Genomic DNA, 22,639 nt, shown 5'->3' with positions numbered 1-22,639 from the left:
GGGAAGGAAAGGAAAGGGAAAGGAAGGAAGGAAATGAAAGGAAGGGCAAGGAATAAAGGAAGGAAGGAAAGGAAGGAAAAGGAAGGAAAGGAAGGAAAAGGGAAAGGAAAGGAAGGAAAAGGAAGGAAGGAGGAAAGGAAAGGAAGGAAATGAAGAAGGAAAGGAAGGAAAGGAAAGGGAAGAAGGGAAGGAAAGGAAAGGGGAAGAAGGAAGGAAAGGAAAGGAAAGGAATGAAAGGAAAGGAATGGAAGGAAGGGAATGAAAGGAAGGGAAGAAAAAGGAAGGGAAGGAAAAGGAAAAGGAAGGAATGAAAAGGAAGGAAGGGAAGGGAATGAAAAGGAAAGGAAGGAAAAGGAAGGGAAGGAAAGGAAGGAAGGAAGGAAGGGGAAGGAAAGGAAGGGAATGAAGGGAAGGGAAAAGGAAGGGAAGGGAAAGGAAGAATAGGAAGGGAAAGGAAGGAAAGGAAAAAGGGAAGGAATGGAAAGGAAAGGGAAGGAATGAAAGGAAGGGAAAGGAAGGGAAGGAAGGAAAGGGAAGAAAAGGAAGGAAGGAAAGAAAGAAGAAAGGAAGGAAAGGGGAAGGAAAGGAAGGAAAGGAGGAAGGAATGAAAGGAAGGGAAGGAAAGGGAATGAAAAGGAAGGGAAGGGAAGGAAGGAAAGGAAGGAAGAAAGGGAAGGAAAGGGAATGGAAGGAAAGGGAAGGAAAGGGAAGGGAAAGGAAAGAGAAGGGAATGGAAGGGAAGGAAAGGGAATGAAAGGAAGGAAAGGAAGGAAGAAAGGAAAGGAAGGAATGAAGGAAGGAAAGGAAGGAAGGAAAGGGAAGGAGGGAAGGAAAGGAAGGAAAGGAAAAGAAAGGGAAGGAAGGAAAAGGAAGGAAAAAAGGAAGGAAAGGAAGGAATGAAAGGAAGGAAGGAAGGAAAAGGAAGGAAAGGGGAAGGAAAGGAATGAAAGGAAGGAAGGAAGGAAAGGAAAAGGAAAGGAAGGGAAGAAAAGGAAAAGGAAGGGAAGGAAGAAGGAATGAAAGGAAGGGAAGGAAAGGAAGGAAGGAAAAAGGAAGGGAATGAAAGGAAGGAAAAGGAAGGAATGGAAATAAAAAGGAAGGAAGGGAAGGAAAGGAAGGGAATGAAAAGGAAGAAAGGGAAGGAAAAGGAAAAGGGAAGGAAGGGAAGGAAAGGGAAGGAAAGAAAGGAAGGGCAGGGAAGGAAGGAAGGAAGGAAGGGAAGGAAAGGGAAGTGAAAGGAAGGAGAAAGGAAAGGAAGGAAAGGGAAGGATAGGGAAGGGAAAGGAAATGGAAGGGAAAGGGGAAAAAGTAATGGAAAGGAGGAAGGAAAGGAAGGAAGGAAGGGAAGGCAGGGAAGGAAAGGAAGGAAGGAAGAAAGGAAGGAAAGGAAGGAATGAAGGAAGGGCAGGAAGGAAGGAAGGAAGGGAAGGAAGGAAGGGAAGAATGGAAGGGAAGGGAAGGAAAGGAAGGAAGGAAAGGGAAGGAAAGGAAGGAAGGGAAGGAAAGAAGGAAAGGAAGGGAATGAAAGGAAGAAGGAAGGAAAAGGAAGGAAAGGAAGGGGAAGGAAGGAAAGGAAGAGGGAAGGAAGGAAGGAAATAGAAGGAAAAGGACAGGAAAGGGAAGGGAATGAAAGGGAAGGGCAGGGAAGGAAAGGGAAGGGAAAGGGAAGGGAAGGGCAGGGAATGAAAGGGAATGAAAGGGAAGGGCAGGGAATGAAAGGGAAGGGCAGGGAATGAAAGGGAAGGAAAGGAAAGGGAAGGTAATGAAAGGGAAGGGCAGGGAATGAAAGGGAAGGGCAGGGAATGAAAGGGCAGGGAATGAAAGGGAAGGGCAGGGAATGAAAGGGAAAGGAAAGGAAAGGAAAAGGAAGGAAGGGAAGGAAGGAAAGGAATGGAAGGGAAGGAAGGGGAAGGAAAGGAAGGGGAAGGGAAGGGAAGGAAAGGAAAGGGAATGGAAGGGAAGGAAAGGAAGAGAAAGAAATGGAAGGAAAGGAAGAAAGAAGGCAGGGAAGGAAAGGAAGGAAAGGAATGAAGGAAGAGAAGGGAAGAAAAGGAATGAAAGGAAAGGAAGGAAAAGGAAAGGAAGGAAAGGAAGGAAGGAAAGGGAAGGAAGGGCAGGGAAGGAAAGGAAGAGGAAGGAAGGGAAGGAAGGAAGGGAAGGAAGAAGGCAGGGAAGGAAAGGAAGGGAAAGGAAGGAAAGAAGGGAAGGAAGGAAAGGAAGGAATGAAAGGAAGGAGGGAAGGAAAGGGAAGGAAGGGAAGGAAGGAAGGGAAGGAAAGGAATGAAAAGGAAGGGCAGGAAGGAAAGGAAGGAAAGGAAAGGAAGGAAAAGGAAGGAAGGGAAGGAAAGGGAAGGAAGGAAAGGAAGGAAAGGAAGGAAGGGAAGAATGAAGGAAGTAGGGAAGGAAAAGGAAGGAAAGGAAATGGAAGAAAGGAAGGGAAGGGAAGGAAGGGAAGGAAAGAAAAGGGAAGGAAAGGGGAGGAAAGGGAAGGGAAGGAAAGGGAAGGGAAGGGAAGGGAAGGGAAGAGAAGGAAAGGGAAGGGAAGTGAAGGGAAGGAAAGGAAGGGAAGGGAATAGAAAAGGAATAAGAGGGAAGGAAAGGAAGGAAAGGGAAGGAAGGGGAAGGAAAGGGAATGGAAAAGAAGAGATGGAAAAGAAGGAAGGAAAGGGAAGGAAAGGAAAAGGAAGGGAAGGGAAGGGAAGGGAAGGAAAGGTAAGGGAAGGGAAGGGAAGGAAAGGAAGGAAGGGAAAGGAGAGGAAAGGAAGGGAAAGGAAAGGGAAAGGAAGGAAGGAAGGAAGGAAAGGGAAGGAAAGGAAGGAGGGAAGGAAGGAGGGAAAGGAAGGGAAAGGAAAAGGAAGGAAGAGAAGGGAATAATGGAAGGAAGGAAGGAACAAGGAAGGAAGGAAAATGAAGGAAAGGAAGGGAAGGAAGGAAAGGAAGGAAGGGAAGGAAAGGAAGGAAAGGGAATGAAAGGAAGGAAAGAGAAGGGGAAGGGAATGGAAAAAGGGGAAGGAAAGGAAAAGGAAAGGAAGGAAAGGAAGGAAGGAATGAAAGGGAAGAAGGGAAGGAAGGAAGGAAGGAAAGGGAAGGAAAAGGAAAGGAAGGAAGGAAAAGGGAAGGAATGAAGGAAGGGAAGGAAAGGGAAGGGAAAAGGAAAGAAGTGAAGGAAAAGGGAAGGGAAGGGAAAGGAAAGAAATGAGAAGGGAAAGGAAGGAAAAGAGAGGAAAGGGAAGGGAAAGGAAGGAAAGGAAAGGGAAGGGATGGGAAGGAAAGTAAAGGGAAGGGAAGAAAAGGGAAAGGAAGGAAAGGGAAGGGAATGAAGGAAAAGAGGAAAGGAAGGGAAAGGAAGGAAGGAAGGGAAGGAAGGAATGAAAGGGAAGAGGAAGGAAAGGAAGGAAAGGAAGGAAGGCAGGAAGGAAAGGAAGGAATGAAAGAGAAGGAAAAAGGAAGGAAAAGGGAAAGGAAGGGAAGGAAGGAAAGGAAAGGAATGAAAGGAAGGAAGGGAAGGAAAGGGAAGGGAAGGAAGGAAAGGAAGGAAAAAAGGGAAGGAAAGGGAAGGAAGGAAATGGAAAGAAGGGAAAAGAGAAGGAAGGGAAGGAAGGCAGGGAAGGAAAGGAAGGGAAGGAAGACAAGGAAAAGGAAGGGAAGGGAAGGAATGAAAGGAAGGAAAGAGAATGGGGAAAGGGAAGGAAGGGGAAGGAAAGGGAAGGAAAGGAAGGGAAGGAATGAAAGGAAGGGCAGGGAAAAGGAAGGAAGGAAGGAAAGGGAAAGGAAAGGAAGGAAGGAAAGGGAAAGGAAAGGGAAGGATAGGGAGAGGAAGGAAAGGGAAGGGAAAAGGAAGGAAGGTGAAGGAAAAGGGAAAGGGGAAGGAAAGGGAAGGGAAGGGAAATTGAAGGAAATGGAAGGAAAGGAAAGGGAAGGGAAAGGGAAGGAAAGGGAAAGGAAGGAAAACTGAAAGGAAGGAATGAAGGAAGGGCAGGGAAGGAAAGGAAGGGAATAGGAAGGAAAGGGAAGGAAAGGAAAGAGAGAATGAAAGGAAGGGAAAGGATGGGAATGAAAGGGAAGGAAAAGGAAAGTGAAGGAATGGGAAGGAAGGAAAGGTAAGGTAAGAGAAGGGATAGGGAAGGAAAAGGAAGGAAAGGAAGGAATGGAAGGGCAGGGCAGGGAAGGAAAAGGAATGAAGGGCAGGGAAGGAAAAGGGAAGGTAAGAGAAAGGAAGAGGGAAGGGAAGGGAAGGAACGGAAATGGAAGGGAAGGAACGGAAAGGGAAGGAAAGGAAGGGAATGAAAGGAAGGAAAGGAAGGAAGGAAGGGAAAGGAGGAAAGGGAGGAAAGAAATGGAAGGAATAAAAGGGAAGGGCAGGAAGGAAAGGAAGGAAAGGAAAGGAAGGAAAGGAAAGGAATGAAAGGAAGGAGGGAAGGAAATGAAGGAAAAATAAAGGAAGGGGAAAGGAAAGGAAGGAAAGGAAGGAAGGAAAGGGAAGGAAAAGGGAAGGGAATGAAAGGAAGGCAGGGAAGGGAAAAAGGGAAGGAAAGGAAGGGAGGGGAAGGAAAGGGAATAAAAGGGAAGGAAAGGGAAGGAAGGGGAAGGGAAAGGAAGGAAGAGGGAAAAAACGGAAAACAAAGGAAAGGGGAAGGAAGGGAGGGAGGGAAAGTGAGGGGAAGGAAAATAAAGGAAGGAAGGAAGGAAGGAAAGGAAGAAAGGGAGGGGAGGGGACGGGAGGGGGGGGGGAGGAAAGGAAAGGAAGGAAAGGGACAGGAGGAAAAGGAAGGAAACAAAAGGAAGGAAGGAAAGGGGAAGGACGGGAGGAAAAGGGGAGGAGGAAAGGGAACAGGTCTGGGAAAGGGAAGGGACGGAGGGGAGGGAGGGGAGGAAGGAGGAGGGGATGAGGGACGGAGGAGGGGAGGGAAAAGGAAGGAAGGGAGGCAAGGGAAAGGAAAAGAAGGAAGGAAAGGAAGGAAAGGGAAGGAAAGGGAAAGAAAGAAAGGGAAGGGAAAGGGAAGGCAATGGAAGGGAATGGAAGGGCAGGGAAGGAAATGGAAGGTAAGGTAAGAGATGGAAAGGGAGAATGAAGGAAGGCAGGGAAGGAAAGGGAAGGCAAGGTAAGAGAAGGAAAGGGAAGGGACTGGAAGGGAAGGGCAGGGAAGGAAAGGGAAGGAAAGGAAAGGGAAGTCACAAGATAGGAAAGGAAGGAAAGAAAGGAATGAAAGGAAAGGAAAGATTTTTTACATGGGAATGAAAGGGAAGGAAAGGGAGGGGAATGAATGAAGGAAGGAAAGGAAAAGGTGAGAAGGAAAAAGAAGAAAGGGTAGGGAAAGGAAGGAAGGAAGCAGGAAGGGAAGGGAAAATCGTGGAAGGGGAAGGGCAGGGAAGGAAAGGAAGGTAAGGCAAGAGGAAAAAAAGGGAAGGGAAGGGAAAGGAAGGAATGGAATGAAGGGAAGGAAGGAAAGGGAAGGAAAGGAAAGGAATGAAAGGAAGGAAAGGAAATTGAAGGGAGGGAAGGAAAGGAAGGAAAGGAAGGAATGGAATGGAAGGGAAGGAAGGAAAAGGGAAGGGAAAGGCAAGGAAGGAAGGAAGGGAAAAAGGAAAGGAAGGTAAGAGAAGGAAAGGAAGGAAAGGAAAAGGAAGGAATGGAAGGGAAGGGAAAAGGAAGGAATGGAAGGAAAGGAAGGAAAGGAAGGAAGGAAAGGAACAGGAAGGGAAGGAAAAGGATTAAGGAAGGAAGGAAGGAAAGGAAGGGAATGGAATGAAAGGAAGAATGGAAGGAAGGCAGGAAGGAAAAAGGTAAGAGAAGGAAAGGAAGGTAAGGAAGAGAAGGAAAGAAGGAAAGGCCAGGAAGGAAGGAAGGAAAAGGGAAAGGAAGGAAGAAAGGGAAGGAAAAAGGGAATGGAAAGGGAAGGAAAGGAAGGAAAGGAAGGAAAGGAAGGAAGGACAGGAAGGAAGGAAAGGAAGGAAAGAAGGAAAGGAAGGAAGGAAAGGGAAGGAAAGGAAGGAATGAAAGGGAGGAAGGGAAGGAAAAAGGAAGGGAAGGTAAGAAAGAAGGAAAGGAAGGGAAGGAAAGGAAGGAAGGAAAGGAAGGAAGGAAGGAAGGGAAGGGCAGGGAAAGGAAGGGAAAGGAAGGGAAGGGAAAGAGAAGGAAAGGGAAGGAAAGGAAGGAAAGGGAAGGGAAAAAAGGAAAGGGAAGGGAAGGAAGGGAAGGAAGGAAGGGCAGGGAAGGAAGGAATGAAGGAAGGGAAGGAAAGGAAGGTAACGAAGAGAAGGAAAGGAAGGAAAGGGAAGGAAAGGAAGGAAAGGAAGGAAGAGGGGCAGGGAACGAAAGGGAAGGAAAAGGAAGGGAAGGAAAAGGAAGGAAGGGAAAGGAAGGAATGAAGGAAGGAAGGGAAGGGCAGGGAAGGAAAGGAAGGAAAGGAAGGAAGAGAAGGGAATGGAGGGAAGAAAGGAGAGGAAGGAAAGGAAGGAAAGGGAAGGAGGAAGGAGGGAGGGGGGGAAGGAAGGGAAAGGGAAGGAAGGGAAGGAAAGGAGAGGGAAGGAGGGAAGGAAAGGAAAGGGAGGGGATGGAGGGAGGAGAGGGAGGGGAGGGGAGGGGAGGAGGGAGGAAAGGAAGGAAAGGGAGGGGACGGGAGGGAGGGAGGGAAGGAAAGGAAGGGAGGAAAGGAGGGAGGGAGGAAAGGAAGGGAAGGGAACGGAAGGGAAGGGAAGGAAATGGAAGGAAAGGGAAGGGACGGGAAGGGAAGGGAAGGAAAGGAAAGGAAGGGAAGGGAAGGAAAGGGGAGGAAAAGGAAGGGAAGGAAGGGAAAGGGGGGAGGAAAGGAAAGGAAAGGAAAGGGAGGGGACGGGAGGAGGAAAGGAAAGAAAAGGGAGGAGGGAGGGCAAAGGGGAGGGAGGGGATGGGAAGGAGGAGAAGGAGGGGAGGAAAGGAAGGAAAGGGACGGAAGGAAGGGGAAGGAAAGGGGAGGACGGGAAGGGGAGGGGAAGGGAAGGAAGGAAAGGAAAAGGAAGGAAAGAAAGGAGGGAAGGAATGGAAGGAAAGGGAAGGGAAGGGAAAGGGAAGGAAAGGGAAAGGGAAGGGAAAGGAAAGGGAAAGGGAAAGGGAAGGAAAGGGAAAGGGAAGGGAATGGAAGGGAAGGGCAGGGAAGGAAAGGGAAGGGAAAGGAAAGGGAAGGATAGGAAAGGGAAGGAAAGGAAAGGGAATGAAAGGAAAGGGAAAGGGATGGGAATGAAAGGGAAGGGAAAGGGAGGGGAATGGAATGGAAGGGAAGGAAAGGGAAGGTAAGGTAAGAGAAGGAAAGGGAAGGAGAGGGAAGGGAAAGGGAAGGAATGGAAGGAAGGAAGGAAAGGAAGGAAGGGCAGGGAAGGAAAGGGAAGGTAAGCGAAGGAAAGGGAAGGAAAGGGAAAGGAAAGGAAGGAAGGAAGAAGGCAAGGAAAGGGAAGGTAAGGGAAAGGAATGGAAAGGGAAGGGAATGGAATGGAAGGGCAGGGAAGGGAAGGGAAGGGAAAGGGAAGGGAATGGAAGGAAAGGGAATGGAAAGGATGGGAAGGGCAGGGAAGGAAAGGAAGGAATGGAAGGAAGGGAAGGAAAGGAAGGGAAGGAAAGGAAGGAAGGAAGGGAAGAGAAAGGAAGGCAGGGAAGAAAGGAAGGAAGGAGAAGGAAGGAAAGGAAAGGGAAGGGAAGGAAGGAAGGGAAGGGAAGGAAAGGAAAATGAAGGAAGGGCAGGAAGGAAAAGGAAGGAAAGGAAGAGAAGGAAAGGGAAGGTAAGGCAAGAGAAGGGAAGGAAGGAAAAGGAAGGTAAAGGAAGGAATGAAGGAAAGGAAGGAATGGAAAAGGGAAGGAAAAGGTAAGGTAAGAGAAAGGAAAGGAAAGGAAAGGGAAGGAAAGGATGTGGAATGGAAGGGAAGGGAAGGGAAGGGAAGGGAGGAAAAGGAAGGGAATGAAGGGCAGGGAAGGAAAGGAAGGAAAGGCAAGGGAAGGAAGGGAAGGAAGAGAAGGAAAGGAAGGAAGGAAAGAGAAGGAAAGGAAGGGAAAGGAAGGAATGAAGGGAAGGGCAGGGAAGGAAAGGAAGGAAAGGGAAGGAAGAAAGAGAAGGAAGGAAGGAAAGGTAAGGAAGGAATGGAAAGGAAAGGGAAGGAAGGAAGGGAAGGAATGGAAAGGAAGGGCAGGGAAGGAAGGAAGGAAGGAAAGGAAGGAAAGGAAGGAAAAGGAAAGGGAAAGGAAGGAAAGGGAAGGAAGGGGGAAGGAAACGGAAGGGAATGAAAGGGAAGGGAAGGGAAGGAAAGGGAAAGGTAAGGAAAGGGAAGGGAAGGAAAGGGAACGGAAGGGAAAGGAAGGGAATGAAAGGAAGGAAAGGAAGGGGAAAGGAAGGAAGGAAAGGAAGGAAGGAAGAGAAGGAAAGGGAAGGAGGAAGGGAAAGGAAGGAATGAAGGGAAGGCAAGGGAAGGAAAAGGAAAGGGAAGGAAAGGTAAGGTAAGAGAAGGAAAGGGAAGGAAAGGGAAGGGAATGGAAGGGAAGGGCAGGGAAGTAAAGGGAAGGAAATGGAAAGGAAAGGGAAGGGAATGAAAGAGAAGGAAAGGGATGGGAAGGGAAAGGAAAGGAAGGAAGCAAGGAAGGAAGGAAGGAAGGAATGGAAAGGAAGGGAAGGGAAGGAATGGAAGGAAGGCAGGGAAGGAAAGGAAGGGAAAAGAGAATGAAAAGGAAGGGAAGGAAAGGAAGGGAAAGGAAGGAATGAAGGAAGGAAGGGAAGAAAGGGAAAAGGGGAAGGAAGGAAAAGGAAGGGAAGGAGGAAGGAAAGGAAGGAAGGGAAGGAAAGGGAAGGAAGGAAGGAAGGAAGGAAGGGAAAGGAAGGGAAGGAAAGGAGCAAGAGAAGGAAAGGAAGGAAAGGAAGGGAAAGGAAGGAAGGGAGGAAAGGAAGGAAAGGAAAGGGAAGGAAAGGGAATGTAAGGGAAGGGAAGGAAAGGGAAGGGGAAGGGAAAGGGAAGGAAGGAAAGGAAAGGAAGGTAAGGGAAAGGAAGGAAAAGGAAGGAAAGGAAGGAATGGAAGGAAGGAAGGAAAGGAAGGAAAGGAAGGAAGGAAAGGGAAGAAATGGAAGGGAGGGAAAGGAAGGAAAGGGAAAGGGAAGGAGGAAGGAAAGGAAGGGAAACGAAGGAATGAAAGGGAAGGCAGGGAAGGAAAGGAAGGAAGGAAATGAAGGAAAGGAAGGAAGGAAACGAAGGAAAGAGAAGGAAGGAAGGAAGGGAAGGAATGAAAGGAAGGAAAGGAAGGAAGGAAGGAAATGGAAGGCAGGGAAGGAAAGGAAGGAAGGGAAGGAAGGGGAAAAGGAAAGGAATGAAAGGGAAGGAAAGGAAGGAAGGGAAGGCAGGGAAGGAAAGGAAGGAAGGAATGGAAGGAAAGGAATGAAAGGAAGGCAGGAAGGAAAGGAAGGGAAAGGAAGGAATGAAAGGAAGGCAGGGAAGGAAAGGAAGGAAGGAAGGAAGGAAAGGAAGGAAGGGCAGGAATGAAGGAAGGCAGGGAAGGAAAGGGAAGGAAAGGAAATGGAAGGAAAGGAAGGGGAAAGGGAAGGAAAGGAAGGAATGAAAGGAAGGGCAGGGAAAAGGAAGGAAGGAAATGGAAGGGAAGGGAAGGAAAGGAAGGGAATGGAAGGAAGGGCAGAGGAAAGGAAGGAAAGGAAATGGAAGGAAAGGAAGGAAAGGAAGGAAGGAATGAAAGGAAGGGCAGGGAAGGAAAGGAAGGAAAGGAAGGAAGGCAGGAAGGAAAGGAAGGAATGAAAGAGAAGGAAAGGAAGGAAGGAAAGGAAGGAAGGAAGGCAGGAAGGAAAAGGGAAGGAATGAAGGAAGGCAGGAAGGAAAGGAAGGAAAGGGAAGGAAAGGAAGGCAGGGAAGGAAAGGAAGGAAGGGAAATGAAAGAAAGGAAGGGAAGGAAAGGAAGGAAGGTAGGAAGGAAGGAAAGGAAGGAAGGAAGGCAGGGAAGGAAAGGAAAGGAATGAAAGGAAGGAATGAAAGGAAGGAAAGAGAAGGAAAGGAAGGAAAGGAAAGGGAAGGAAAGGAAAAGGAAGGAAAGGAAGGAAGGAATGAAAGGGAAGGCAGGGAAGGAAGGAAGGAAAGGAAAAGGAAGGAAGGAAAGGAAGGAAAAGGGAAGGAAAGGAAGGAAAGGAAGGAATGAAGGAAGGCAGGGAAGGAAAGGAAGGAAGGAAGGAAATGAAGGAAAGGAAGGAAGGAAAGGAAGGAAGGAAAGGAAAAGAAAAAAAGGATGGAAAGGAAAGGAAGGAAGGAAGGGAGGAAAGGAAAGGAAAGGAAAGGAAGGAAGGAAAGGAAAGAGAAAGGAAAGGAAAGGATGGAATGAAAGGAAGGATAGGAAAGGGAATGGAATGGAAAGGAAGGAAAGGAAGGTAAAGAGAGAAGGAAGGAAAGGGAATGGAAGGAAGGAAGGAAGGGGAAGGGAAGGAAGGGAAGGAAGGAAGGAATGAAGGAAGGAAAGGAAGGTAAGGTAAGAGGAGAAAGGAAGGAAAGGAAGGAATGGAAGGAAGGGCAGGGAAGAAAAGGAAGGAAAGGGAAGGAAAGGAAATGAAAGGGAAGGAAAGGAAGGGAAGGAAAGGGAAGGAAGGAAGAGAAGGAAAGGGAAGGAAGGAAGGGAAGGAAGGAAAGGAAGGGAAAGGAAAGGAAGGACAGGAAGGAATGAAAGGAAGGGCAGGAAGGAAATGGAAGGAAAGGAAGGGAAGGAAAGGGAAGGAAAGGAAGGAAAGGGAAGGAATGAAAGGAAGGGCAGGGAAGGGAATGGAAAGGAAGGGAAAGGAAAGGAAGGGAAGGGAAGGGAAAGGAAGGAAGGAAAGGAAGGGAAGGAAAAGGGAGGGAGGGAGGAGGGGAGGAAAGGAAAGGGAGGGGACGGGAGGGGAGGGAAAGGAAAGGAAAGGAAGGGAAAGGGAAGGGGAGGGGAAGGAGGGACGGGAGGGGGGAGGAAAGGAAGGAAAGGGAGGGACGGGAGGAGGAAAGGAAAGGAAAGGAAAGGGGAGGGACGGAGGGGAGGGAAGGGAGGGAGGGAAAGGGAAGGAAAGGGAGGGGACGGGAGGAGGGGAGGGAGAAAGGAAAGGGACGGGAGGGAGGGAGGGAGGGAGGAAAGGAAGGCAGGAAGGAAGGAAAGGAAAAGGAAAAGGAAAGGGAAGGAAAGGAAGGAAAGGATATATAGGGAAGGAAAGGGAAGGGAAAGGGAAGGAAAGGGAAGGGCAGGGAAGGAAAGGGAAGGTAAGGAAAGAGAAGGAAAGGAAGGAAAAGGGAAGGAAGGAAAGGGAAGGAAAGGAAGGAAGGATAGGAAAGGAAGGAAGGAAAGGAATGAAAGGAAAGGGAAAGGATGGGAAGGAAAGGGAAGGAAAGGAAGAGGGAATGAAAGGAAGAAGGAAGGAAAGGTAAGAGAAGGAAAGGGAAGGAAGGGAAGGGAAGGGAAGGAATGAAGGGCAGGAAGGAAGGGAAGGAAGGAAGGGGAAGGAAAGGAAGGTAAGAGAAGGAAAGGAAGGAAATGAAGGAAAGGAAGGGAATGGAATGGAAGGGCAGGGAAGGAAAGGGAAGGAAAGGGAAAGGAATGGAAAGGGAAGGGAATGGAATGGAAGGGCAGGGAAAGAAAGGGAAGGGAAAGGGAAGGGAATGGAATGGAAGGGCAGGGAAGGAAAGGGAAGGGAAAGGCAAGGGAATGGAAGGGAAGGGCAGGGAAGGAAAGGGAAGGTAAGAGAAGGAAAGGGAAGGAAAGGGAAAAGGAAGGGAATGGAATGGAAGGGAAGGGCAGGGAAGGAAAGGGAAGGTAAGGTAAGAGAAGGAAAGGGAAGGGAAAGGGAAGGGAATGGAAGGGAAGGGCAGGGAAGGAAATGGAAGGGAATGGAATGGAAGGAAGGAATGGAAGGAAGGCAGGGAAGGAAAGGAATAAAAGGTAAGAGAAGGAAAGGAAGGTAAGAGAAGGAAAGGAAGGAAAGGGAAGGAAGGGAAGGAATGAAGGAAGGAAGGGAAGGAGGGAAGGAATGAAGAAAGGAAAAGGAAGGAAGGTAAGGAAGGGAAAGGGAAGGAAAGGGAAGGAATGAAGGGAAGGCAGGGAAGGAAGGAAGGGAAAGGAAGGGAATGAAGGGAAGGCAGGGAAGGAAAGGAAGGAAAGGCAAGGGATGGAAGGAAGGGAAAGGAAGGAAAGGGAAGAGAAGGAAAGGGAAGGGAAGGGAAGGGAAGGGAAAGGAAGGGAAGAAAAGGGAGGGAAGGGAAAGGAAGGAAAGGGAAGAGAAGGAAAGGGAAGGGAAGAGGAAAGGGAAGGGAATGGAAAGGGAAGAGAAGGGAAGGGAAGGAATGGAAAGGAAGGAAGGAAGGAAGGGAAGGGAATGGAAGGGAAGGGCAGGGAAGGAAAGGGAAGGTAACGTAAGAGAAGGAAAAGGAAGGAAAGGGAAGGAAAGGGAAGGGAAAGGGAAGGGAATGGAAGGGAAGGGCAGGGAACGAAAGGGAAGGAAAAGGAAGGGAAGGACATGGAAGGGAAGGAAAGGAAAGGAATGGAAGGAAGGAGGGAAGGGAAGGCAGGGAAGGAAGAGAAGGGAAGGAAGGCAGGGAAGGAAAGGAAGGTAAGGAAGAGAAGGAAAGGAAGGAAAGGAAGGAAAGGAAGGAATGGAAGGAAGGAGGAAGGAAGGAAAAGGAAAAGGAAGGGAAGGGAAAGGGAAGGGAATGGAAGGGAAGGGCAGGGAAGGGCAGGGAAGGGAAAGGGAAGGGAAAGGGAAGGAAAGGGAAGGTAAGGTAAGAGAAGGAAAGGGAAGGAAAGGGAAGGGAAAGGGAAAGGAATGAAAGGGAAGGAAAGGGAAGGGAAAGGAAATGGAAGGAAAGGGAAGGGAAAGGGAAGGGCAGGGAAGGAAAGGGAAGGAAAGGAAATGGAAGGAAGGAAATGAAGGAATGAAAGGAAGGAAAGGGAAGGATAGGAAATGAAGGAAAGGGAAGGAAGGAAGGGAAGGAAGGCAGGAAGGAAAGGAAGGAATGAAAGGAAGGAAAGGAAGGAAGGAAGGAAATGGAAGGCAGGAAGGAAAGGAAGGAAAGGAAGGAAGGCAGGGGAAGGAAAGGGAAGGAATGAAAAGGGAAGGAAAGGAAGGAAAGGAAGGGCAGGAAGGAAAGGAAAGGGAAAGGAATGAAAGGGAAGGGCAGGGAATGAAAGGAAGGAAAGGAAGGAAAGGAATGAAAGGGAAGGGCAGGGAAGGAAAGGGAATGGAAGGAAAGGGAAGGGAAGGGCAGGGAATGGAAGGGAAGGGCAGGGAAGGAAAGGGAAGGGAAAGGAAATGGAAGGAAAGGGAAGGGAAAGGGAAGGGAAAGGGAAGGGAATGAAAGGGAAGGGCAGGGAAGGAAAGGGAAGGGAAGGGAAATGGAAGGAAAGGGAAGGGAAGGGAAAGGGAAGGAAGGAAGAGAGGGAAAGGAAGGAAAGGAAATGGAAGGAAAGGAAGGAAAGGAAGGAATGAAAGGAAGGGCAGGGAAGGAAAGGAAGGAAAGGAAGGGAAGGAAAGAAGGAATGAAAGAGAAGGAAAGGAAGGAAGGAAAGGAAAGGAAGGAAGGAAAGGAAGGGAAGGCAGGGAAGGAAAGGAAGGAATGAAAGGAAGGCAGGGAAGGAAAGGAAGGAAAGGAAGGAAAGGAAGGAAGGGAAGGAAAGGAAGGAAGGAATGAAAGAAAGGGAAGGAAGGAAGAAGGAAGGAAGGAAGGAAAGGAAGGAAGGAAGGGGAAGGAAGGAAAGGAAGGAAAAAGGGAAGGAAGAAAGGGAAGGGAAGGAAGGAAAGGAAGGGAAAGGAAAGGAAAGGAAGGAAAGGGAAGGAAAGGGAAGGGGGAAGGGAAAGGAAGGAAGGAAAGGAAGGAATGAAAGGAAGGAAAGAGAAGGAAAGGGAAGGAAAGGAAAGGAAGGAAAGGAAGGAAGGAATGAAAGGAAGGAAGGAAAGGAAGGCAAAGGAAGGAAAGGAAGGGAAAGGGAAGGGAAGAAAAGGGAAGGAAAAGGAAGGAAAGGAAGGAAAAGGAAGGAATGAAGGAAGGCAGGGAAGGAAGGGAAGGAAGGAAATGGAAGGAAAGGGAAGGGAAGGGAAAGGGAAGGAAAGGGAAAGGGAAAAGGAAAGGGAAGGAAAGGGAAAGGGAAGGGAATGGAAGGGAAGGAAAGGGAAGGGAAAGGAAAGGAAAGGGAAGGAAAGGAAAGAGAATGAAAGGAAAGGGAAAGGGATGGGAATGAAAGGGAAGGAAAGGAAGGAAGGAATGGAATGGAAGGAAGGAAGGTAAGGTAAGAGAAGGATAGGGAAGGAAAGGAAGGAAAGGGAAGGAATGAAGGGCAGGGGAAGGAAGGAAGGAAGGAAGGAAGGAAGGGAAGGAAAGGAAGTTAAGGTAAGAGAAGGAAAGGGAAGGAAAGGTAAGTGAATGGAAGGGAAGGGCAGGGAAGGAAAGGGAAGGAAAGGGAAAGGAAAGGAAGGAATGAAAGGAAGGAAAGGAAGGGAAGGAAGGGAAGGAAGGAAAGGAAGGAAGGAAAGGAAGGAATGAAAGGAAGGCAGGGAAGGAAAGGAAGGAAAGGAAAGGGAAGGAATGAAAGGAAGGCAGGGAAGGAAAGGAAGGAAAATAAAGGAAGGAAAGGAAAGGGAAGGAAAGGAAGGAAGGAAAGGAAGGAAAGGAAGGAATGAAAGGAAGGGCAGGAAGGAAAGGAAAGGAAGGAAAGGAAAGGAAGGTAGGAAAGGTAGGTAATGTAAGGAAGGGACGGAAAGGAAAGGAAGTAGAGTAAGGAAGGTGGGAAGGAAAGGAAGGGAAGGGAATGGAATGGAATGGAAGGGAAGGAAAGGGAAGGGAAGGTAAGGAAAGGGTAGTGAAGGAAAAGGGAAGGAAAGGGAAGGGAATGAAAGGGAAGGGCAGGGAAGGAAAGGGAAGGGAAGGGAATGAAAGGGAAGGGCAGGGAAGGAAAGGGAAGGGAAGGAAAGGGAAGGGAAAGGGAAGGGAAAGGGAAGGGAATGGAATGGAATGGAAGGGAAGGAAAGGGATGGTAAGGTAAGAGAAGGTAAGGGAAGGAAAGGGAAGGGAAAGGGAAGGGAATGGAAGGGAAGGGCAGGGAAGGGAAAGGGAAGGGAAAGGGAAGGGAATGGAATGGAAGGGAAGGAAAGGGAAGGTAAGAGAAGGAAAGGGAAGGAAAGGTAAGGGAAAGGGAAGGGAATGGAAAGGAAGGGCAGGGAAGGGAAGGGAAGGGAATGGAAGGGCAGGGAAGGTAATGTAAGTGAAGGAAAAGGAAGGAAAGGAAGGAGGAAGGAAAGGAAGGAAGGGAAGGAAGGAAGGAAGGAAGGCAAGGGAATGGAAGGGAAGGGCAGGGAAGGAAAGGGAAGGTAAGAGAAGGAAAGGGAAGGAAAGGGAAAAGGAAGGGAATGGAAGGGAAGGGAAGGGAAGGGAAGGGAAAGGGAAGGGAATGGATGGGCAGGGCAGGGAAGGGCAGGGAATGGATGGGCAGGGCAGGGAAGGGCAGGGAAGGGAAGGGAAGGACAGGGAAGGAAAGGAAGGAAGGAAGGAAAGAAAGGAAGGAAAGGAAGGAATGAAAGGAAGGGCAGGGAAGGAAAGGAAGGAAGGGAAGGAAAGGGAAGGGAAAGGGAAGGGCAGGGAAGGGAAAGGAAATAGAAGGAATGGGAAGGGAAAGGGAATGAAAGGGAAGGGCAGGGAAGGAAAGGGAAGGGAAAGGAAATGGAAGGAAAGGGAAGGGAAAGGGAAGGGAATGAAAGGGAAGGGCAGGGACGGAAAGGAAGGAAAGGAAGGAAGGCAGGGAAGGAAAGAGAAGGAATGAAAGGAAGGAAATGAAGGAAGGGCAGGAAAGGAAGGGAAGGAAGGGAAGGAAAGGAAAGGAATGAAAGGAAGGCAGGGAATGAAAGGGAAGGGAAAGGAAATGGAAGGAAAGGAAGGAAGGAAAGGGAAGGAAGGAAAGGAATGGAAAGGAAGGGCAGGGAAGGAAAGGAAGGAAGGAAAGGAAGGAAAGGAATGGAAGGAAGGAAAGGAAGAGAAAGGAAATGAAGGGAAAGGAAGAATGAAAGGAAGGGCAGGAAAGGAAGGAAAGGAATGAAGGAAAGGAAGGAAACGGAAGGAATGAAAGGAAGGAAAGGACGGAAAGGAAATGAAGGAAAGGAAGCAAGGAAAGGAAGGAAAGAAGGAAGGCAGGGAAGGAAAGGAAGGGAATGAAAGGAAGGGAAGGAAGGAAAGGAAGGAAATGAAGGCAGGGAAGGAAAGGGAAGGAAAGGAAGGAAATGAAGGAAGGCAGGGAAGGAAAGGAAGGAATGAAAGGAAGGAAAAGGAAGGAAAGGAAAGGAAGGAAGGAAGGAAGGAAAGGAATGAAAGGAAGGCAGGAAGGAAAGGAAGGAAAGGAAAGGAAGGAATGAAAGGAAGGGAAGAGGAAGGAAAGGGAAGGAAAGAAGGAAGGAAGGGGAATGAAGGAAGGGCAGGGAAGGAAAGGAAGGAAAGGAAATGAAGGAAAGGCAGGGAAAGGAAGGGAAAGGAAGGAATGAAAGGAAGGCAGGGAAAGGAAGGAAAGGAATGAGGAAAGGAAGGGAATGGAAGGAAGGCAGAGAAGGAAAGGAAGGAAAGGAAATGAAGGAAAGGGAAGGAAAGGAAGGAATGAAAGGAAGGGCAGGGAAGGAAAGGAAGGAAAGGAAGGAAGGGCAGGGAAGGAAAGGAATGGAATGAAAGGAAGGGAAAGGAAGGAAGGGCAGGAAGGAAAGGAAGGAAGGGTAGGGAAGGAGGGGAAAGGAAGGGAAAGGAAGGAAAGGGAAGGGAAGGAAGGAAAGGGAAGGAAGGAAAGGGATGGGAAGGGAAGGAAGGAGAGGGAAGGCAATGGGAAGGGAAGGGAAGGAAAGGGAAGGGAAGGGAATGAAAGGGAAGGGCAGGGAAGGAAAGGGAAGGGAAAGGGAAGGGAAAGGAAAGGGAAAGGGAAGGGAAGGAAAGGGAAGGAAAAGGGAAGGAAAGGGAAGGAAAGGAAGGAAGGAAAGGGAAAGGAAGGAAAGGGAAGGAAAGGAAGGGGCAAAGGAAAGGGAAGGGAAGGGAATGAAAGGGAAGGGCAGGGAAAGGGAAGGGAAAGGAAAGGGAAAGGGAAGGGAAGGAAAGGGAAGGAAAAGGGAAGGAAAGGGAAGGAAAAGGGAAGGGAATGGAAGGGAAGGGCAGGGAAGGAAAGGGAAGGGAAGGGAAATGGAAGGAAATGGAAGGGAAGGGAAGGGAAGGAAAGGGAAGGAAAGGGAAGGGAAAGGGAAGGGAACGGAAAGGGAAAGGGAAGGAAGGAATGAAGGAAGGGCAGGAAAGGAAAGGGAAGGAAAGGGAAAGGGAAGGGAAAGGAAAGGAAAGGGAAGGAAAGGAAAGAGAATGAAAGGAAAGGGAAAGGGATGGGAATGAAAGGGAAGGGAAAGGGAAGGGAATGGAATGGAAGGAAAGGGAAGGTAAGGTAAGAGAAGGATAGGGAAGGAAAGGGAAGGGAAAGGGAAGGGAATGGAAGGGAAGGGCAGGGCAGGGAAGGGAAGGGAATGGAAGGGCAGGGAAGGAAAGGGAAGGTAAGGTAAGAGAAGGAAAGGGAAGGAAAGGGAAGGGAATGGAAGGGAAGGGCAGGGAAGGAAAGGGAAGGAAAGGGAAAGGAAAGGGAAGGGAATGAAAGGGAAGGAAAGGGAAGGGAAGGGAAAGGGAAGGGAAGGAAAGGGAAGGGAATGAAAGGGAAGGGCAGGGAAGGAAAGGGAAGGGAAAGGAAAGGGAAGGAAAGGGAAGGGAATGAAAGGGAAGGGCAGGGAAGGAAAGGGAAGGGAAAATAAAGGGAAGGGAAAGGAAAGGGAAGGAAAGGGAAGGGAAGGAAAGGGAAGGGCAGGGAAGGGAAAGGAAAGGGAAGGGAAAGGAAAGGGAAGGAAAGGAATGAAAGGAAGGAAGGAAAGAAAGGGGAGGGAAAGGAAAGGAAGGAATGAAGGAAGGAAGGAAAGGAAAGGGAAGGGCAGGGAAGGAAAGGGAAAGGGAAGGGAAAGGAAAGGGAAGGGCAGGGAAGGAAAGGGAAGTGAAGGAAAAGGGAAGGAAAGGGAAGGGAATGAAAGGGAAGGGCAGGGAAGGAAAGGGAAGGGAAGGCAAGGGAATGAAAGGGCAGGGCAGGAAGGAAAGGAAGGAAGGAAGGAAAGGAAGGAAAGGAAAGAGAAGGAAAAGGAAGGAAAGGAAGGAATGGAATGAAAGGAAGGAAAGGGATGGTAAGGAAGGAAGGTAAGGAAGGAAAGGAAGGAAAGGGAAGGGAAGGGAAGGGAAGGTAAGGGAAGGTAATGGAAGGGAAGGGAAGGGAAAGGGAAGGGAATGGCATGGAAGGAAAGAGAAGGAAAGGGAAGGAAAGGTAAGGGAAAGGAAGGAATGGAAAGGAAGGGCAGAAGGGAAGGAAGGAATGGAAGGCAGGGAAGGAAAGGATGGAAGGAAAGGAAGGAAGGAAAGGAAGGGAAAGGAAGGGAAAAGGAAGGGAAGGGAAGGGAAGGAAAGGAAGGGAAGGAAGGGAGGGAAGGAAAGGAAGGTAAGGAAAGGGAAGGAAGGAAAGGGAAGGAAAGGAAGGAATGAAGGAAGGAAGGGAAGGAATGGATGGGAAGGGCAGGGAAGGGCAGGGAATGGATGGGCAGGCAGGAAGGGCAGGGAAGGAAGGGAAGGAAGGAAAGGGAAGGAAGGGAGGAAAGGAAGGAAGGAAAGGAAGGGAAAGGGAAGGAATGAAAGGAAGGGAGGGGAAGGAAGGACGGAAAGGAAGGGAAGGAAAGGAAGGGAAGGGAAGGAAAGGAAAGGAAAGGAAGTATAGGAAGGAAGGAGGGAAGGAAAGGAAGGGAAGGGAAGGAAGGGAAAGGAAATGGAAGGAAAGGGAAGGGAAAGGGAAGGGAATGAAAGGGAAGGGCAGGGAAGGAAAGGGAAGGGAAAGGGAAGGGAAGGGCAGGGAAGGAAAGGGAAGGGAATGAAAGGGAAGGGAAATGGAAGGGAAGGGCAGGGAAGGGAAGAAAGGGAAAGGAAGGAGAAGGAAGGGGAAGGAAGGAAAAGAAAGGAAAGTAAAGGAAGGTAAGGGAAGGGAAGGGAAGGAAGAGGAGGAAAGGAAAGGAAAGGAAAGGAAGGAAGGTAAGGTAAGGGGAGGTAAGGGAAGGGAAGGAAGGGAAGGAAGAGGAAAGGAAGGGAAGGGAAGGAAAGGAAGGGAAGGAAAGGGAAGAGAAGGGAAGGGAAAAGAAGGAAAGGAAAGGGAAGGAAAGGTAGGAAGGGAAGGAAGGGAAAGGAAGGAAAGGGAAGGATGGAAAAGGAAGGAAGGAAAGGATGGGAAGGGATGGGAAGGGAAAGGATGGGAAGGGAAAGGATGGGAAGGGAAGGGAAAGGAAGGGAAGGGGAGGGAAAGGAAGGGAAGGGATGGGAAGGGAAAGGATGGGGAGGGAAAGGAAGGGAGGGGAAGGGATGGGAAGGGAAATGATGGGAAGGGAAGGGGAGGGAAAGGAAGGGAAGGGGAGGGAAAGGAAGGGAAGGGAATTATGCATTATTTCAAAAGCCAATTGTTACACATCTTCACTATTTCTCTCTCTCTCTCTCTCTCTCTCTCTCTCCAGGTGTGACCTACCCGCCAGTCTCCTGCCTGAAGGGTGAGGCTGTGTGTGTCCCAGGATGAGCAGGCTGTCTTGCAGGGTGTGGTCGCTGGGCTCTCCGGGGCGGCTGGACGGCTCCTACGGAAAGGGAAGCTTGGGAGTGATTTTGCCTCTGAAACAATAAGGAATTTGGGTGTTCATAACCCCTTGACTGCTGATTTCCTACAAGAATACATCACAAAGCTGCAGGAGTGGAACAAAAAGTGCCTGCTACAATTCACGGAAGAAAAATGTAAAGTCCTGCACCACATGGGAAACACTCCACTATCCACCACAGAGGCAGAGAAAGACCTGGGAGTGTATGTTACCAGGCTACCAGTGAAGGGATATCCAGCACACCAACACCACATGGGAAACACTCCACTATCCACCACAGAGGCAGAGAAAGACCTGGGAGTGTATGTTACCAGGCTACCAGTGAAGGGATATCCAGCACACCAATACCACATGGGAAACACTCCACTATCCACCACAGAGGCAGAGAAAGACCTGGTAGTACAGGATACCAGGTTACCAGGCTACCAGTGAAGGAAAAATCCGTGCCAATCGCAGCGGACAGGTTAGGTACCTAATCTAACGTGTCATAACCTAAACTAAACTAATGCAGGTAATTCTTTACAAGATGTCCGCCTCCCCCTCCCTAAAATGGGGAAAATTCCCTACTCCCGAAAGTTTAGGGAAACTTCTCGTCCTGTTATCGCCGTTTGGCGATGTGAGGAAATAGAGGAAAATGAGAGAGGGTGAGAAGTGGAGAGAGATGAGGAGAGAGGTGGAAGAGTGGAGAGGAAGGAATAAGGGAGAGGTTTACTACTGCAAAGGCCATTTGTCGTCGGGAATGTTATGACAGTACGGTCAGAGGTGTCACCAAATCCATCAGGCCGGCCTACAGTCATCTGAAGGCGTCCTTGTTCAGAGCCATGAGTGTGTCCCACACAGGAGGGAGGCGAGTACGAAGGCAAAGGGCAGACGGTTAAGGAAGTTGGTGCAGGGAAGACGTTGAGGCGGATGAACGACCGAGAGGCTGAGGTGTTTATAGACCCTGACGGTGTAAGGTCCGTTGAAGTTGTGTTCTTACGTGTTATAGTGCTCCACATGTTGTACTTGTATGTACGTCAAGCAGTCGGACACCTGACGGTGTATTATAATGTGTTATACTGATCAATGTATTGTCTTTTGTACTCGACTGGACAGCAATCAGTTATCACTGATGTATAAACGCAGTGATGAGAATAGATGATTCTCGGAGTGTGATGGTTACATGTACCTCATACTGACAGGTTTGATCCATAAAACTAGAGACCACATCAGACAGGCGGGACTTTCCTTAACAATCAACTGACTGCGGTTACACGTCCCGCGCTGCATATTTCCCACAGCTTACACCGTGTGTCCAATATATTTAAACTACTCCAACCTAACTTTACATAACCTTCTAATGGGGTGGGGGGACTTCACCCCTCTCAAGCCCCCCTCTGCTATAATAACTGAGTGAAATTGCGAGGTTTCTGTACATGGCAAAAAATCCCTGGAACATATTTAAACTACTCCAACCTAACTTTACATAACCTTCTAACGGGGGGTTTTGCCCCTCTCGACCCCCCCCCCCTATGGAGGCTGAGTGAAACTGCGTGGTTTCTGTACGTGGCAAAAAATCCCTTGAATATATTTAACCCTTAAACACATAACCTATTAAATTATACACTAACACATGCGGGGGTCCTTGCGGACCCCAACTTTTGAAAAATGAAAAAAAAAACTTCTAATTGCATTTTATTCAAACTAAAAGCAGCATGGGCAATGCCAAACTTAATCCTGTTGCTGGGGAAACAAATATATGTAAAGATTGATAAGTAAGTATTAGATTGGATAGCCCCCAAAATCTCCAAAACTCATGAAAAATAATACACCTGTTCACAATACATTTTGTATCAGGCCCTCCCATGCAAGTACTCCCATGTAGCGTGTCCCAAGTACAGCCTGGGAGTGTGGGATGCAGCTGATGTACCCCTAGCATTCTGGCACCACTGCTAGTTCTGAGGCAAGCTGTCAAAAAAGTTGATATTTTATTAGTGAAAAAAAAAAAGTTTTGGGGGTATTTTTGTACAAATGTACATCAGTACAGTTGCAATTCATAGAAAATTATTACTTACATTTGAGGAATCTGCAGAGAGCCTCCTTATACAAGTAAAGCACACATTGCGGCTTTTCCTAACATCATTCTGTGGAGGACACTTCCTGCACCGTACTATGCAGGGGCATAGTACGGGTCGAAACGGGCAGCAATCGCTTCTACACTGGACACGGAAAGAGCGAGAGCGGCATGCACACAACATCGACAACATCAAAGAGAACACAAAAGCTATCAGGCATCACAGCCGTCTGGCGCCAATGAGGCGGCTGTGTTAACATTGAGAAAGTATAGTGGGGTCCGATCCGACCCCCGGATGTGTTTAAGGGTTAAACACTGCAAGAAAGTGAACACTGTGCAGCAGCTACTTGAAAACTGAGCAAACACAAAATCTTTCTCACTTTGGAATATAAAAATTTCACTCCTGGCAACCTCTGGGGTGTTGGACTCCAAAACATATTTTTCCACGAAAAGGCATCGTTAATGTTGCAGCTTGCTCCTGAAAAAAAAAAAAAGCTTATAAGAATAGTGCCATCACTCTCATAATTAGTCTTTATCCCAATTCCTGATTCAAGCCGTGAAAGGAAACACATAAATCCTTAAATATATATTCAACAAATAAGTAAAAATATACAAGTTTACGAAACAAATAAGTAGAGTTTTTACAGTAAACTGGTTTATGAAGAATTCAGCCAAGAAAAACTAGACAGCAGCTGACAAGAGCATGGAAGGAGGAAGACCAAGCTTCTGTTTACCTCCTCACCTGGACCTTCCAAGCATTGAGAAAGTTGAGCAGCATGACTGTGCCCATCGCACTGTCTCCCTCCTCCACAAACTTGATCAGCAGCACAGTGGTCGGCAGGTCACTGGGGAACACAGCACTGCTACTACAATGGGTCGCCTTGTGCATGCCCAGTCTCTGCCATGA

At 48.6% G+C, this 22,639-nt stretch overlaps 1 protein-coding gene across 1 annotated transcript in view; it reads right to left on the bottom strand.

Moving 5' to 3' along the window:
• LOC126991102 (uncharacterized) overlaps positions 1 to 22,639 on the bottom strand; it is a 46,583-nt gene that overhangs the window by 13,446 nt on the left and 10,498 nt on the right. The window contains exons 5-6 of the mRNA XM_050849798.1: positions 22,475 to 22,577; positions 19,559 to 19,661 (exon numbers count right to left, since the gene is read on the bottom strand). Coding sequence (XP_050705755.1) covers positions 19,559 to 19,661; positions 22,475 to 22,577 — 206 coding nt within the window. The remainder of the gene's footprint in view (positions 1 to 19,558; positions 19,662 to 22,474; positions 22,578 to 22,639) is intronic.

The sequence above is a fragment of the Eriocheir sinensis genome, unplaced genomic scaffold (genome assembly GCF_024679095.1).
Source record: "Eriocheir sinensis breed Jianghai 21 unplaced genomic scaffold, ASM2467909v1 Scaffold24, whole genome shotgun sequence".
In the NCBI taxonomy this organism is placed as follows: Eukaryota; Metazoa; Arthropoda; class Malacostraca; order Decapoda; family Varunidae; genus Eriocheir; species Eriocheir sinensis.
Note: the sequence above shows the minus strand (reverse complement) of the source record. Positions and strands in the feature narration are given on the sequence as shown.